The 16,323-nt window shown below is 47.4% G+C and overlaps 1 protein-coding gene across 1 annotated transcript; it reads left to right on the forward strand.

The window, feature by feature from the left end:
* Positions 1–251: 251 nt before the first annotated feature.
* Positions 252–8,340, forward strand: CUNH10orf99 (chromosome unknown C10orf99 homolog). Its single transcript, XM_008067015.1, has 3 exons — positions 252–321; positions 2,323–2,403; positions 8,255–8,340. Exons 1-3 carry the CDS (start codon positions 252–254, stop codon positions 8,338–8,340), a joined length of 237 nt encoding a protein of 78 aa, XP_008065206.1.
* The last annotated feature ends 7,983 nt before the right edge of the window (positions 8,341–16,323 follow it).

Consider the following 16,323-nt stretch of genomic DNA (forward strand, 5'->3'; position numbering starts at 1 on the left):
AGGCCAGTGCTGGGAACTCTCTGGCTGAGCATGTACATCTCTCTGTGTTACAGGTCACTAAATGCTTCTTGAGAAGCTGGTTTTCCTTTGGGGAGGGGCTGATTCTACCCTTTAGGAGAATTCCAAGGCTGCTAGGGCCCTGCCCATTGGGAAACGCCCCTAAGTCACTCTATAAATGTCTGAGGTGGCCCCAAGGGTGGACTTCTAAGGCTCAGCTCCCTCCCCAGGACATGAGAATCCACCATCTCACCATGAGGCTTCTAATCATTTCCAGCCTGCTCTGCATCCTGCTTTTCTGCTTCTCAGTCTTCTCAGCGGAAGGTAGGACTGCCTCTAGGGTGCCGGTCCCTGAGCAGGGATTCCAGCATCTGGGAAACATCCAATCAGGACCTGTGGATGACAGGCCCTGGCAGGCAATTCTGAGCCCTGGAAAGACAGTCTCTAGCTTCTGAACCTATACCTATGTAGCACCTCTATCTACAGCGGCAACCCCAACAGATGACCTGGGGGACTCCACCCACAGCCCCTGTTCCTCTAAACACACACACACACACGCACACACACACACACAAACACACACACACATATACCCACACAGGCTAAGTAAAACAGTTTGCTTACCACATACGTACAACCTCTCAGCTAACTTGTTGCACCTAAACCCTTCCTGTCCGGAAATTCTAGAGCCACTGTATTGTACTTGTGTATCATACTTGGAATGATACAACTTAGTGCTTAGTGCTAGACTAAGTGTTAGTGATAGACTAACTTAATGCTGGATGAATAAATACATTAATTAATGGACCATCTGAGCCTGAACCTCCCAAAACTTCATGCATGGCAAATGCCCATGGGCAGATGGGATGGGGGGATGTGGGGTATGGTTATGTGTCTTTAGAAGTGGGAGACATGATCTGAAAATCTTTATGGATATGGAAGTTTAGCTCTCCTGTCTTTCTTGATTCAGATTGCTGAGTATTTTGAGCTTTTTCTCTTGCCTAATCCTCTAGAAACCGCCTACTTTTATTTTTTGTTTTAGCGGCTATGGTTATTTAAACACTTTTTGGAGCTAGGGATAGAGAAATATATAAAGAGGAGGGAAAAAGTCATAGTTTCATGATTCAAGAATAGCCATGTTCAACATTTTGTTTATTTCCTTTCAGTGTTGCACGTAACATTTAAAAAAAAATTTTTTTTTTTTTTTTTTGAGTTGGAGTTTTCAATGTCGCCCAGACTGGAGTGCAGTGGCTGCTCCCGGCCACCGCAGCCTCGACCTGCTGGGCTCCAGCGATTCTTCCACCTCAGCCTTCCAAGTAGCCGGAATTACAGGCATGCACTACCACACCCCGCTGATTTTTTTATTTATTGTAGAGATGAGGTCTTGCTGCCCAGGCGGGTCTCAAACCCGCGGGCTCAGGCAATCCACTCACCTCAGCCTCCCAAAGGCATGGGATTACAGGCTGAGCCACTGAGCCCGGCTGCATTTAAAAAATTTAATTGACATATCTCTATATGTTCGATGATGTATCTTTTTTAATTATCACTATATTATTGTACTCACACAAGATACTTATGACTGAAATTATTCTGGAAGCATTTAAACCAGAATGTCAGCACCAGCCATCTCTGAGCAGTAGGATTATAGCTCATATAAGTATATGTTTTATAAAGTTTCTGCCATGAAAATGTGGCACATATATAATAAGGAAAACAGTGATTAGAATTTCTCGTAAACATAGTCCACCACAAGCAGTTTATCAGACCTCTGTTTTTGTACATGTTTGAGGTGGCCAATGGTACCCTAATGACAATTCCATGAGAATGGATATCTTTTCCCGTAAAGTTTCCTATACATTTGGAACTATCTCTGGCAGATTCTTGAAGTGGCATTATTATAACTTGCCACCAAGTAAATGTGCTATCATGAATTTACGTGCTTAGACATTTTAGTTTCACAACTTTGAACTATTTTAAGTATGTGGTAAAAGGCATATGCTTACCAATATTTCCTAAATTCAGAGTTATTTTCTTAGAAGAGATTGCCAAAGGGAGAATTATTGTGTCAAAGGAACTATATCTCAGAGAGGAACACGAAGAGGTATGTTCTAGGGGACACAGTATCTCCCAACATTGTTATTTCTGAAAAGTAAACCATAGCAAGGCCACCCTTTCTCTGGGCCTCCCTTTAGCTTGGTTCATCTTGGGTTTCCTTGAATAAATATTCCTGAACCCTGGGCCTTGGGAGTGGAAGATCGCTTAAGTCATTCCTGCACAGACAAGCCCACTAAGGGAGGGTCTCTGCTCCTTTGTGTCCAACTTCAGGGAGAAGACATCCTGCCAAGTCCTGGAGAGTCAGGCCCTGCTGCCATGGAGTTTCCAGCCCCAACACGACAGCCCTGAAAGGTAAGCAACCCCACCCAGCCCAGAATGTGTTGGAGGTGAGGATCTGCACTGGAATGGGACAGGTCATACATGCTGATCAGCCCCAGCCTGGAGGCCACAAGCAGGTGGAGTTTAGAGTTCCGTGGGGGAAACTAAATCCCTAAAAAGAGGCCACAAATTAATCATATTGAACTGAATACATTCTGTCAAGGGGAAGATCAAATGCAATTAGAAATTACTATAGGGGAACGTCCCCTACCTTGGGTGGGAGGTGTTAAAGGAGGTGACACTTATGAGACCCAAAGAAAGGCCAGGAGCCCAGCTGAGGAACATGGAAGTAGAGGATGTGAGCAGAGGAGGCAGCAGGGTTAAAGGTCTACAGTGGGCAAGAAGTAAGCACAGAAGACAGAAAGCAGCAGAGGTCAGAAGTTGCTCCCAGAAGCTATGAACCAAAGCTGCCTATGAGCCCTGTGGACCAGGGGAACAGGCCAGCAGTGCAGCTACCAGCAGTTGGATAGGGCACAAGGGTCCAGAGACCACAGCTTGGCAGGAGCGTCAGGCAGCCCCCAGAGATGCAGGCAGGCAGCATCCAGGTTGCATACCTGGGGAAGGCCAGGAAGATCAAGGCTGCTCTTTCCTCAACACCTGAGGGCACCAGGCAGAGTAGGGGCAGGCCCAGACACAGGAGGGCTGAAAGCACCCAGCTCCCAGTGCTGGGGCTCCAGGCCAAGGGCAGACTGACACACTGGTGTCACCTGGCCAGGTGGGAGGTTAGGGCTCTGGACTTCTTCTCTTTGGTAAGAGGATCCTGGGGGGTAGAATAGGCAGAGCCCTGCCAGAGGCTGCTGAACAGGAGCCTGACACCAACCTAGAGTTTCTGCCTCACCACTTCACTGCCCCAGTGTCATCTCTTGGGAGTCTGAGAAAGCCCCAGCCTTGCTCGCTCCTCTAGGGCTGTGACCCAGGGAGCCCATGTCCAGCACCAGGGCTCTATGCCCTTCCTAGCTATCAAATGTCCTGTGCATCCAAAGGGATGCTCAGCTGTGAATGCTGGGGAGGGACAGAGACAGAATAGTTCTAGCCGCAGATCATTTCTCTGGAGAAGCTGACAACCCCTCCTTCCAAACTGGCATCACACCCAGCCCAGCTGGGTAAAAATAACCAGCTATCACACCCACTCCTCGCTGAAACAGAGTGTGAGGCACCCACCCAGGCAGGGTGCAAGGTGAGCACTGGCTGGCTGCCTGTCGCTGCTCCCTCAAGCCTGGAGGAGGAAGGCAGTTCTGTGAAGAAGGTGAAAATCTTCAGAAGAGAGAGCTGGAGGTCCACCCTAGGGAGGACAGTGGGCTTATACTCACCCCTCTCTTCTTCTCCTCTCCAGCACAGATACTCAGATGTGGCAAAAAGAAATTGAGGGAGTGTGTATGTGTGTACCCTCCATTATACACATGCCACACACTGAACACAGACACACAGACACCACACAACTACACACACACAGACACATAACACAAATACATACACCACACTAGACACAGACCCATAGACACACACAGACACATACACAAATACATATAGACACATATACCACACTAGACACAGACCAATAGACACACACAGACACATACACAAATGCATATAGACACATGCACCATGCTAGACACAGACCCATAGATATACACAAACACATACACAAATACAAACACACCATACAACAACACATACAAACACACAGACATATACATAAATATATAACACAGATAGATACACATACCACACACAACACACATACACAAATACACACAGAGACACACACACCACACACTATACACACAGACATACAAGTACCTACACACATAGTCACACACATGTAGACACATATATACACATTAAGCACACAGAGACACAGACACATACACACAACACACATACCACATGCTACACAACAGACACACACATTCATTCAAGCACACACAGTTCGTAGGAAATGTGGCCAGGTTAACTCCTTGTGCTAACAAAGGGTAGTCATTTTGTTAGTCACGCAATAACCTAAGTCTTGGCTCCTGTGTTAAGATTTGGTTTCTTTTTGCATGTATATTTTTTAAATGCCATGGCAGAAATTTATACACAACTTAGAACATGAAGAGGAAACAAACATATTTATTGCGTCCTTACTATGTGATCTCATTTAAATCCTTGGAACTACCCTAGGGAGGACTTGTCAGTGTTGCATAGTTGGAAACGGAGGCTCAGAAAGAAACTGAGGCAGACCCAAAAACTGGGATCTGTCTACCTCTTCACTACAACAATCCTCCTCCTACTCTGGAGAGAGAAAGTTTCCTACAGCAGTGTGTGAAGACATGTGCATGTCCGAGCAAGTGCATTAGGAAAGCACCATCTGGGTTGCGATCTCAGCTCTACCATCTGCTGTCTATGTGCCCTTAAGCAGGTCACCCAGGCTTACTAAACCTCAGTCTCACCCTCTGTGAAAAGGGTATAACAGAATCTACCTCACCAGGCTATGGTGAGACATCAATAAGGCCATGTGTATACATCACTTGGCACCAAGCCTGCCCCAAAGTACCTCATAAACATGCCCTGATGTTGCCTGGAGGGAGACTGAGCCCTGCCGGGGTCACTGGCACAGGAGACCAGCAATGCCAGCACTGAAAACCAAAGTCTATGCATTCTTGCCCAGGTTTTATGGTTTCACCTGGCGTCTTCTGGGGCTGACGCTGGGATTCAGAGAGAAGGAGGGATAAGACAAATCTGTGTTCCCAGGGTGTTGTGTAAGCAAGAGCAAGATTGCCAGCCTCATGTACTCCAGTTCATTGTCATAAAGAGTGCCATGCATCTGTCTATAGAAAGGGAAATTAACCCAGGCAGTCTTGAGGATGCCCCTGAGCCGACAACACCAGCTGCTGGCAAACGCATGCCAAATAGTGGCTCTCCTCATTCCAAAGGGTCTTTCTTGAGCACTGCTTTATATCTCAGCACTGTGTTAGGCCCATGAGGACAAGATGTAAAAGATGCAAGACTCTGGGCAAATGTGACAAAGCCACCTTTAAAAATTAATATGCTAACAAGCTGTTTAGCTGAATGTATTACATTAAACAATTTACTTTATAAAGGCAGTCTCTAAATTATTTAGAAAGCTAATAGCAATCTGTATAGCAGCATTGTCATAACAGCAATTTTTCTTAAGGAATGCTCAGTCTGCTGACACTGTTGGCTCTTGAGAGGCATCAGGCACCAGCCCCCAGCCCTGGGACTGCTCAGGCTCAAGCTGAGGTCAAATGATGGCTACATAGTCCCCACCAACCAGGAGGGTCCCTGACCTCAAAGCCTCTGTCAGGGCGTCTTCCTTCTACGTGTCTTGAGCTGCCAGCATGGAACCCCCTGGGAAGACTGGAGAGTTCATGTGAGAAGGCCCCTGGAGCCGGAGAGACTGACTGGGTCCTGAAAGCCATGCCACTCTCCCTGCTTTGAAGCCCAGCAAAATGACTTAACTCATGATGGAAGATTCAGGAGCACCAAGCAATTCCTCCCCTGCCATAGAGTTGCCTCTGCCTTCAGGAAGGGACTCAAACAGCAGGGGCAAAGGTCACCCATTGATGACTTGAGGGTTTCAGCAACAATGGTACCAGGGTAGACATGAGGGCCTGGAACAATAGACCTAAAAAGGCAGTAGAGAAGGCTAGCAGCCTGTTCTGCCCAGTGGCCCAATCAGAAAGGCCTCAGATCCATGGTCTTGCTCTTTGTAATTATATCCATTAGCCACTACATAACAACCTACCCCCAACTTTGGTGACCCAAAGCAGTAAGTATTTATAGTTGTTCATGAGTCTACAGGTCAGCTGGGTATTTCTTCTCGCCTTGACTGGGCTCTTCCATTCTTCTAAGGTTTGGTGGGCAGCTCTGCTGACCTTGGTTGGGCTTTCTCACATGTTTGGGAGTTGGTGGTCTGTGAGTCTGGGATGGCCTTAACTGGAACAGCTGAACTCCCCTCCACATGGCCTTTCATCTCCCAGCAGGCTGACCCACACTTGTTCACATGGGGGCTGCAGGGTTCCACTTAGATGAATGGAGCCACATAGGGCCTCTTGAGAAGCAGGCTCAGAACTGCCCACTTTCGTCTCCACCACATTCTACTGGCCAAGGCAAGTCACAAGCCCAGTCCAGATTCTAGAAGCCGAGAAACAGACCCCATAGGTTAACAAGAGAAACTGCAAAGGAGGGGTACAAGTTGTGACCATATTTGCAATGTCAACCATGATATTTATTGTAGGAACCAGAGAGGAGAGTCTTGGAATCTGAGGGTAGGGATGGGAGTGGTGGAGGAGCAGTGGTCAGGAAATCATGGGTCTCTATCAGAAATGCTGGTGGAAAATTATTGCAACGTGGTATTAATGGCAAAGAGTAGGTTACACTGTATATTACTATGATAATCACTATGGAAAGATAAAAGCACTTTCAAGTAGGAAGAAAAAATATTTTAAAAATCACCCCAATATTAGCACTTATTTATGATTAAGACATGAATCTATGGGTGAATTATAATTAAATTTACTTTTTGCATAGCTAGTGCTTGTACAACAATTACTAGGTATAGCACTGACATCTGCTACTTTATTTAAGTCTCACAATAATCCCAGAAGTTAAATGCTATCACTATTCCCATTTTTACAAATAAGGGATCAAAAGCGCAGAGCAGCTAAGTAACTTGTTAAGGGTCACACAGCTAGTAAATGTAGAGCTGGGCTTTGAATCCAAATAATCTGGTTCCAGGTTCTATGATCCTAACCATCACACCGTATTGCATATAGTAATGATCTGGAAGCAGGAGGAGAAATGAGAATAGTCTCATTACCATAGTTTAATAACCCTTCTCATTAATTTATGTCACCTTTTTTTCATACAGACGTGTTTCCTTGGTTTTATTTTTATTGCACCTCATTTTCTAATTTTAAAATTAACATTAGGTTATAAGCATTATTCCTCATGTTGCCACAGTCTTAATAACCACAGGGTTTTGTCCTCATGAAATTTTTCCATCATTATGAAATATCATTACTGATTAACCATTTATCTATCATAGGATATTCGGATTATTTTCAGGATTTTTTTCTTTTTTTCTTTGCTCTTAAAAACAAAGCTGATGACTCATGCCTGTAATCCTAGCATTTTGAGAGGCAGAAGAAAGAGGATTGCCTGAGTCCAGGGGTGCGAGACCAGTCTGAGCAACTTGGCGAGACATCTCTACAATAAATCAAAAAAAAAAAATTAAAAAACAAAAAGTATCTGGGTGTGGAGGTACATGCCTGTAGTTCCAGCTACTTGAGAGGCTGGAGCAGAAGAATCACCTGAGCCCAGTGGGCCGAGGCTGCAGTGGCCATGAGCATGCCACTATACTCTAGCCTGGGTGTCAGAGTGAGACTCCTATTCCAAAAAAAACCCTAAAAAACTATGAAGAGTAGCTTAATACATGCAATGTTTTCTTTCTTGTGGACTATTCCTCCCATAAATGGTACTGATTTGTCGACAGATGCAAATGTAGCTTTGGGACACATATTACCCATGTGCGGAGGCAGCCAGAGGGGTCAAAGGCCCCCCTGCATATCCATGTGGCAGACTCCAGCCTGCTCAGGTGGGAACTGCTTAGGATAAGCCACCTTGTCTCCCTCTTCTACTACTGAATTAGATATCCCCCTGTTGAAACTAAAAGAGTCTAAGCTAGTCATGTTTGCTATGAAAAGAGGATAATATCTAATTTTTCTTTGATTCTTAAAAAAATCTCTGTGTTTGAAAATGAATTTTAATTGTGCTTTCTTCTCTCTCTCCACCCCACCTCTCTGCCTTTTTGTCCTCCCAGGGCACCGTGTGAGGTACTGCAAACCGTGCAAGCTCAAGCTGGCATCCAAAACTTGGGTGGTGCCCGGGCCACTCCCACAGGTATAGCACTCCCAGGGCAAGGCCTCTCACCGTGCTGACCCTGATGCCCAGCACCCAAGGCCCACAGCAACTTCCACAGCAGTGAGTTGTGATGCTGGAGGGCTTTGTCTCGGGCAGCAAGAGCCCTGAGAAAGTTCCAGAACTCCAGGTCCTGGTCCCAATCATGCCACCAACCTTTAGTTATCATGAGCCAGGCTCAGTCTACATGACCTCCAACCCTACATGGCCCCTTGCACACTGATACTTGATACAACCATGACATCTGGCAGCTACAAATCTAAAGATGCCCAAACCTGCTAGGGTGCAGGGGAACAAGCACCCAAGGGTGGCCAACCAAAGACTGCAGAGTCTCAGTCACCCCAGATCCATTCAACCTCCTAGCACTTAATCACCAGCATCCAGTGGTCCCTGAAGGAATTTCCTCCTAACTTCCTAACATGAAAAGAACATTCTGCTGGAAAGAACATCCAAACAAACAAGTAATAAATAAATAAACAAACCGCAGGAAGCATCCTTGTTTAAGAAAGACTGTGATAGGGCCTGAGCCACAACTTTCTGCTAAAAGAAACCTGTCCTTGAAGCCTTCCCTGCAGACCACCCGTCATCACAGCTCAATCAGCTGTATGAGGAAGGGACAGCAGCAAGGCATCTGGGTCCAACACACCAGGACTCAAAGCCCAACCTTGTCCAGGATTTTCTGTGTGACCTGGGCACGTTAGTTTCTTTTTCTATAAAATGGAGATTACAGGACCTACTCAGAACACAAGTTGGCAGATGGAAAGTGCCCACAAAAAGCTGGCACACCAAGTGGCCTGGTTCAAGGAAGTCCCCGCCTTCCCTGCCTCACCCTAAGCAGGAGTGCTTATGCCCATAGAGAATACAGAGCTGCAGAGCTGAGACACCAAGGGACAGATGGCCCATGTCTAAGCGGTTTATCTCTCAATAAAGCTCCCTTCTAATCTAATTCTCACAAGGTGAGAAGCCCCATTCCTGCACCCTCCCAGCCATATTTGAGAAACCAAGGCCCACCGGGCTGATGGGTAGAGGATCCCTGGTCCAGAGCTCCAGAGACAGTAGTACCCAGGGCAAGTCAGAGATTTTATCTTGTCATAGGCCAGACTTTTCTCATCTTTTTGATATGATTCCTTCATAGACTCATTCACTCATTTATTCAGTCAGCCAGTCATGAGGCTCTGTGCAGGGTTCTGAGGCTCAGAGATGAACAAATATGGTCTTTGATGTCTGAGAGGTAATTGTTGCTTCACAAAAACTGTGAGCACCAAGGTAAGAACAGAGAACCAGGAGTGGAAGAGCGGGAATAAAAAGACAGGGAGCTGATTCTTGAACTGAGTTCCAGTTCAAGAAAGGGTTGGGTGTGCGTGTGTGTGTGTGTTCCAGTTAGAGAAGGGATGGGAGAGTAGGAGAGTTCCAGTTAGAAGAGGGATGGGTGTGTGTGTGTGTGTGTTATGCGGGGGAGTGTGGAGGGGGTATGGAGGTGTGATGTGTGGTGTGGGGGGTGTGAGTATGGAGCGTGAAGGTATAGTTTGTGTGGTTTATGGTGTGGGTGTGTGATGTGTGTGTGGTATGTAGTATGGGAGGTGTATGGAGGGTGGGTGTGGGTATGGTATGTGGTTTGTGTGGTGTGTAGGCGGTATGATGTGTAATGTGCTCGTGTGGTGTATGTGGTTTGTATGGTATGTGTGGTGTGTGGTGTCTGTCTAGTATGTGTGGTTTGGGTGGTGTGTGTGTGTGTGTGATGTGTGAGTATGTGTATGTGTGAGGGGGTGGTGTGGTATTTAGTGTGTGTGTGTGTTGAGGTGAAAGAAGGGTGCAGCAGAGGCCAGACTTGAGAAGAATTCAGCAACTGGACAGCAAGCAACATCATCATTGGTGATAAAAGGGACCCAGAGTATTCAGCCTGGGGGTGGTTGAAGGCCCTAAAAGGTCATCATGTGCTTGGGATTTACTTTGAGAATAATGAAGAACCAGAGATACGTGTGAGCAGGAGAGAATGCCCAGAGGAGGGCCATTAGGAGACAGGAGGAGCTGGAACTATGGCACAGAGGGGATGCCCAAAGGAGGGGGTCTCTGAACAAGAGTTGCGTGGTCTTGGAGGCTGGTTAACTGGAGGACTTTACAGGACACATCCACAGTAACCAGCCCTGTGCTGTGTCAGACCCTCACCTACTAACAGTGGGAGAGCTGGCCTCTCCTGTATCCTTCTCCCCTCCTTATACTCTCTACCAAACTCAAAAAAAGGTAAAAGAAAAAGAAAACACATACAAACAAATATGTGCTTGAGAGTCAACCAAGAAAAGCAACGCAAAGGCCACATACCTGATCACTGAACTGACTCCATCCTGGGAATGGCGGTAAGGAGAAGAAAGGACAAGCCCTGGCAGCTTCTGCCTCTTTGAGGGATGCAGTGGGAAAGACTAAATACTCCATGTAGACACACAAAAGGAAGACACAGTCTGGGCCTTGGGGAAAGGAGGGCACCTTCCCTGAGGGCCAGGATTGCAGAGCCCCAGTCCTGAGACACTTGCAGTGAAATGGTGCAGTGAAGAGGCTGGCCTTGTGTGGCATGGGCAGTAACCCCCGGGGCTTCCAGGACACCAGGCCCTCAGTACAGCCCAGGCCAAAGGTGAGAACATGAAAGGGAGCTGAGGACCCTGTACCTGCCCTGCCTCATCCCATCCCATCTGTCCTTCACTCTGTGGAGTAAGGTAAAGCCTGAGACTCTTCCAAACAAAGAGATGCCACACAGAGTTGGAGGCCCGCGGCCCCTCGGGGGTAGGTGCTACTTCCCATAAAAAATACCAAAAACCTTCCTTCCTATTCTCACTGGCTGCCTCCAGAACCTGCAACATTCACTTTTAAACATTCTCAGCAGTGGAAAAAGTTCACTCTCAAAAGACAGTTTGAGTCTACAGAGAAAGTCTTGTGAATAAGGTTATTCAAGAAAACCTAAATATCTGGAACTGACCTTAAAATAATAAAACTGAAATTCTTACATTGCCCAAATTGACTCCCTGAAGAATCTAGACATATTTGCAGGCTAGAGTAGCATCATTAGAGAAAGTGAATAACTCCATGTCAATTAAAGGGCCCATCCTCCTGGAAGGGATGGTGTAATTGACAGAGCATGAGCTTCGAAAACAGATACGGGTTCAAATGATGGCTCTGTCATGCGCCCATTGTGTGACACTGGGAGGTTAGGTGACCTTTCAAAACTTCAGGTTCTCTGCCTGCAAAATGAGGCTAAGGTTGTCCACATACCTCCTAGCTCATCTCTGGGTAGATCACCCGGATAAGTCACTTTCCTGAGCCCTGCAGCGGCCATGCCCTGGCTGGTTAATGTTCACATGAGGACTCACCTTACTGACTCTGCAGCTGCTTTCCTGGCCTTGGAAGCTTCATGAGGCTTCTAGAATATGGGTGTTTCCAGTGCCATGGTCTGGTCTCCCCAGTTGTAGTTGGACTTTGCCCATTTACTAGGAGCCTAGGGACATGTATACACAGCTCCAGAAGCAACTAGCAGACTCACACTATCAGCTCCATCTCCAAGGAAGATTTCTTTTAGCAGAAAGTTGTGGCTCAGTCTCTCTCTCTCTCTCTCTCTCTCTCTCTCTCTCTCTCTCTCTCACACACACACACACACACACACACACACACACACAGAGAGAGAGAGAGAGAGAGAGAGAGAGAGAAAGAGAGAGAGAGAGGGAGAGGTCTTTGGCACTCATCTGCTGTTTAACCTCACTTTAATTGCACTGCCCCTGAGGACTTGCAAAGTATGAACCAAAAGAATATGGGGTGTCAAATTACAAATGTCCCCTCTAAGTCCTTTTCTACAATAAATGTGGTCATTTTGCCTGTTCAGCTCAATGTTTGAACATGCTGTGAATGTGAACACTTATTATATGTGCCATAGTCTCTACCACTCCCTATTACATTTCATCCAGCCATTTCACACATTTCCATTTCCTGCCTGAGTCAAGCAGGCATTTTAATTTATGCCTCCTTGCTACTCCACTCTATTAGTTTATGGACAGATGGGGAAAGAGTATGACAAAGACTTTGACCAGGAACCAAGAATTGAATGAAAATGTCTCTGCATTCATCCAATTATTCCCGCACTCATTCAGACAATCAACAACTACCCACTGAGGATCTACTATGTGCCGGGCCCAGTGTTGATACTGAAGTAACCTATGAATGAAACACAGTCTCTTTCCTGAATGGTTCATAGCCCCCCAGGGGAGATGCACAAGCAGACATTCAGCACTATTATTTAAGGGCTCTGCTGAAGTTCCAAGTAAAGGCCAGTTTTGCTTGCAGGCAAAGGTATGCCAGGAAAAAGAACCTAGAGAAGCAGCCTTTTTTTTAATGTGTTCCTCTACCCAGGTTCAGCTATACAACACAATGAGATAGCAAAGAAGACTACTGTGGGGGGACACATGCAAAGTCAGGGTTAGAGATTCTGCCCATCCATGTGAACGCTATGTTGACAAAAGTCAACCCAGGAGTCATAGTCAGTGGGCAAAGTGGGGGCCACTAACCTGTTAGATGGGCATCAGGGAGTAGGCGGCATCATGAAGTCCCTCAGTTAAGGGAATAGGTAGGACCTCACACAGACAGGAAAGAGATCCCATCTTTCTGACGGAACAAATTGAGGTAGCCATTCTACACCTGGCCTGGACATAAAAGGGGCAGTGGAGGCCACATGCCACAGTAGATGTGTATCCAGGGTTCCCCAAGTACACTGAGCCCACAGCTGAGCTACTAACCCCAGAGCCCATTGCTGTGGGGAACGACTCCCAACTTACAGCTAGATAGATACACCTTGACCCAGACCTGCAGAGGACAGTCCTCAGGCTCTCACCTGGTGTGGGAGAGACAGTACATGACAGAATTGTATCAGAGAGGGTGTATCCAGCCCATGGTTAACACATTCAGGCAACTCAGACCCCTGACCCTGGTCCATCAGGCTTAGTACCAAACTACCTTGGGCCAAGGCTTTCATATCATGAGCAGTCATTTTGCTGGAACTCAGAAGCTAAACAGAGCAGCTCAGGCTGTTAGTATGTCAGAGCAGAGGTCAGTCTGCCAGATGATCTTACCATCCCCATTCAGGCTACTGGGCTGAAGTAGGGCACTGGAGACCTGTTACAACTGTTTGCCTGGCTTGGTCCCCTCCTCATCAGGGTCACTAGGAAATGAACTTGAATAGTAGACACCTGCTGCTCACCACATCCTCAGCACCACACAGAGCTGGGAAAGCACCTTACCCACTCTTTCTCTGTGCAGGTGTGCATGTGTGTGTACATTTGGAGATAATATGTGAGTGGATTCACACATAGAAGGATACGTGCATTGTGTACAAACAGGTCTGCAAACAGGACTAAAATTCATTGTATGTTTATGGGCAGCTATCTGTGAATGTGTGTCTGTGCACATGAGCGGTGGGTTAGCACACTCAGGTAGATCAAATAAAGGCAGAGATGTGGATGTGCACATGAGGCTGGGCTGGCATATTGGCAGACAGTGCTAGAACACACCTGCATGCTCTGGCTGGCACTCGAATTCTTTCTTATTGATAGTTGGACTTGCTGTCATAAATCCATCAGAAGAGCTGTCAGAACATGACCTTAAGATGACCTAATATGGTACTGCACAGGTGCCATGGCAGGGAGGACCCAGAGAGAGGGAGTTCGACACCCTGCAGGGGTGATGGACATGTGGTGCAAAGGGTAATTGTATGAGTGAGGCTGCCCAGGGTCTACAGGTGAGGGCCAAGTTCCATGTCTCAGGGCAGGTGAACCCTTCCCAGCTATGATGAATAAAGCCCTCCAGGTAGTTTTCAGACCTTCCACACTGCAAGGTCAAGATCAAGGTCCACAGTGAGAACCACCATGGCCATATCTAGAATGACCACGCCATCCCCCAGAGTTTCCTGGTTTGGGCATTGAAAGTCCCACATCCCCAGAAACCCCTCAGCCTCAGGCAAACCAGGACAGCTGGTCACACTAGCGGCTCTAAACCTGATTGATACAATTGAGGGAGAGGCAGCCTCTTCAGGAAAAAGAATGTAAAGTGCAAATATAAAATTAGAGTTATGGAAGAGATGTGTAAGTGAGGGGCCCAGAAACTGAGAAACTTCAGTAACTTTATGGTCACCTACTTCTACCATGGAAAAAGTTTCAACTTTTTTTTGGAGCTAGCACAAACTGGATGTGAACTTAAGCTCTGCCCCAAGGCTGTGTGAGCCTGGATAAGTGACTTATCCTCTCTGAGCTTTAACTTCTTCCTCTGTAAAGCAGGGATAATCATACCAGGAGAGTTGTACATATTAAATTAGATAATATGGGTAAGACTGCACAGACACACACACAGGGCTGGGACGTGGGCTTCTCCTCAGAGCTATCCCTTTCCAGTGCAAGTCTGTTGACTGAATGAACTAAGGAGAGAGAAGTCAAAGGCCCTTGAACCCCTTTATGAGGAGGGCTGGTAGGACCCAGAGATAATTGGCTCTTCTCTGCACTCTGACAAGATATGAAACCTTGACTCCAGCAAACCTTGGCTCTGCCTCTAGCTCCTGGATGATCCACAGCAAGCCTCAGTCTTCTCATTTCTATATAATACTTGTGGAACATGTGCCTTGGCTTTATTCCAGGATTCTGTAAAGCAAAGATGCAGAAATATCTGTGATGCATGTTTTCAGCCAAAAAACAAGCAACATGAAAGGTTTTGGCCAATTGGGCCTGAAAATTGCTGATCACCCTAGGATCACTGATTCATCTTCCTCTTCTTTCTCTCTGAATCCCTGGTCCTTGTTAACAGTAGATAAAGGAGAGTTGGCACAGGGAATGGGGGTGCTCTGCTCCCTTGAAGGCCCCTGGGGAGGAATACTGAGACCCCAGCTGGGAAGCCTACTCCAGGGAGCACACAAAGGGGTCTCCTCTGTCTGGGGGCACACCCTTCTAAGGGCATTCTGGGAAGTGCCCTGGCTTGAGTTTGAAGTAGCCAGCCTGTGCCCTTAAAAATGGCCCAACCAGGAGAAGGAGAACAGGTTGCATTTCCAGGCACACTACAGCATCACAGCAGGTGAATGAAGGTCCAGCCCAGGGAACTTGATCAGTAACCAGGAAGGCTCTTGAGCTTTACCTGCTTCTCCCGATTATCAACCACCCAAGACCCCCAAAGCAGTGTGTGGCTTTCCCTAAATATCCTCCAGGGATGGGGAGCTCACCCCTCCCGGGGCAGTCCAGACCTGTGTTGGCCAGCTCTGTGCAAGTCTTTCCCAAGATGGGGCTTGAACCTGCCTTCAAACCCTTCATCCGTCTTTGGAAGACTTAAAAAGTGGGTCTGCTGCCCTGTGTATCACCAGTTTGAGGTGGGGACGAGAACTCTGCCTCACACCTTGGAGGAGACTTGAAGGCCCTCCCCTACTGCGCCCTTCTCCCCCGACACACACTGGTCAGACCCTCTGAGAGAGCTGGCCCGGCCTACGGGGCAGGGCAGGAATGGTCTGAGATCCCAGAGAGGGCGTCCTGCTGCCCTCTCCATTACCCTTCCTCTTTGTCCTTTGGTCTCATGGGATTCTTGGAAACTACTGTATTTGGATTACTAAGGAAATGCCCTGGCCCAGGCCACTCCACTGGCTTTTCTCCCCTTCTCGTTTCTCCTTCAGGGATCCCTCTAGTGTGAGTCTGCACAGCTTTCCTGCCGCTGGTTCATCTTCAGGAATGCTCAGCTCAGGGAGGAGGGAGGCGACAAACTCCCTGAAAGCCACAGAGGAAGTTCATGAAAAAGAAAACTTCAGCGGGACCCTCAGGATTTGGGGACCCCGGGAAGCCCCAATTTCCCAGCGCCCTGCTCAGAACAACCTGGGCGGATGACGCTCCGTGCCCTCCCCAGGACTGCAGGCTTCGGATCCCGGGGCACCAAAGCTAAGGCGCTCGCGGCCAGGGCAAAGGGGGCGTGGCA

This window comes from Carlito syrichta, unplaced genomic scaffold (genome assembly GCF_000164805.1).
Source record: "Carlito syrichta isolate Samal-C Ts95f unplaced genomic scaffold, Tarsius_syrichta-2.0.1 Scaffold309262, whole genome shotgun sequence".
Lineage (NCBI taxonomy): Eukaryota > Metazoa > Chordata > Mammalia > Primates > Tarsiidae > Carlito > Carlito syrichta.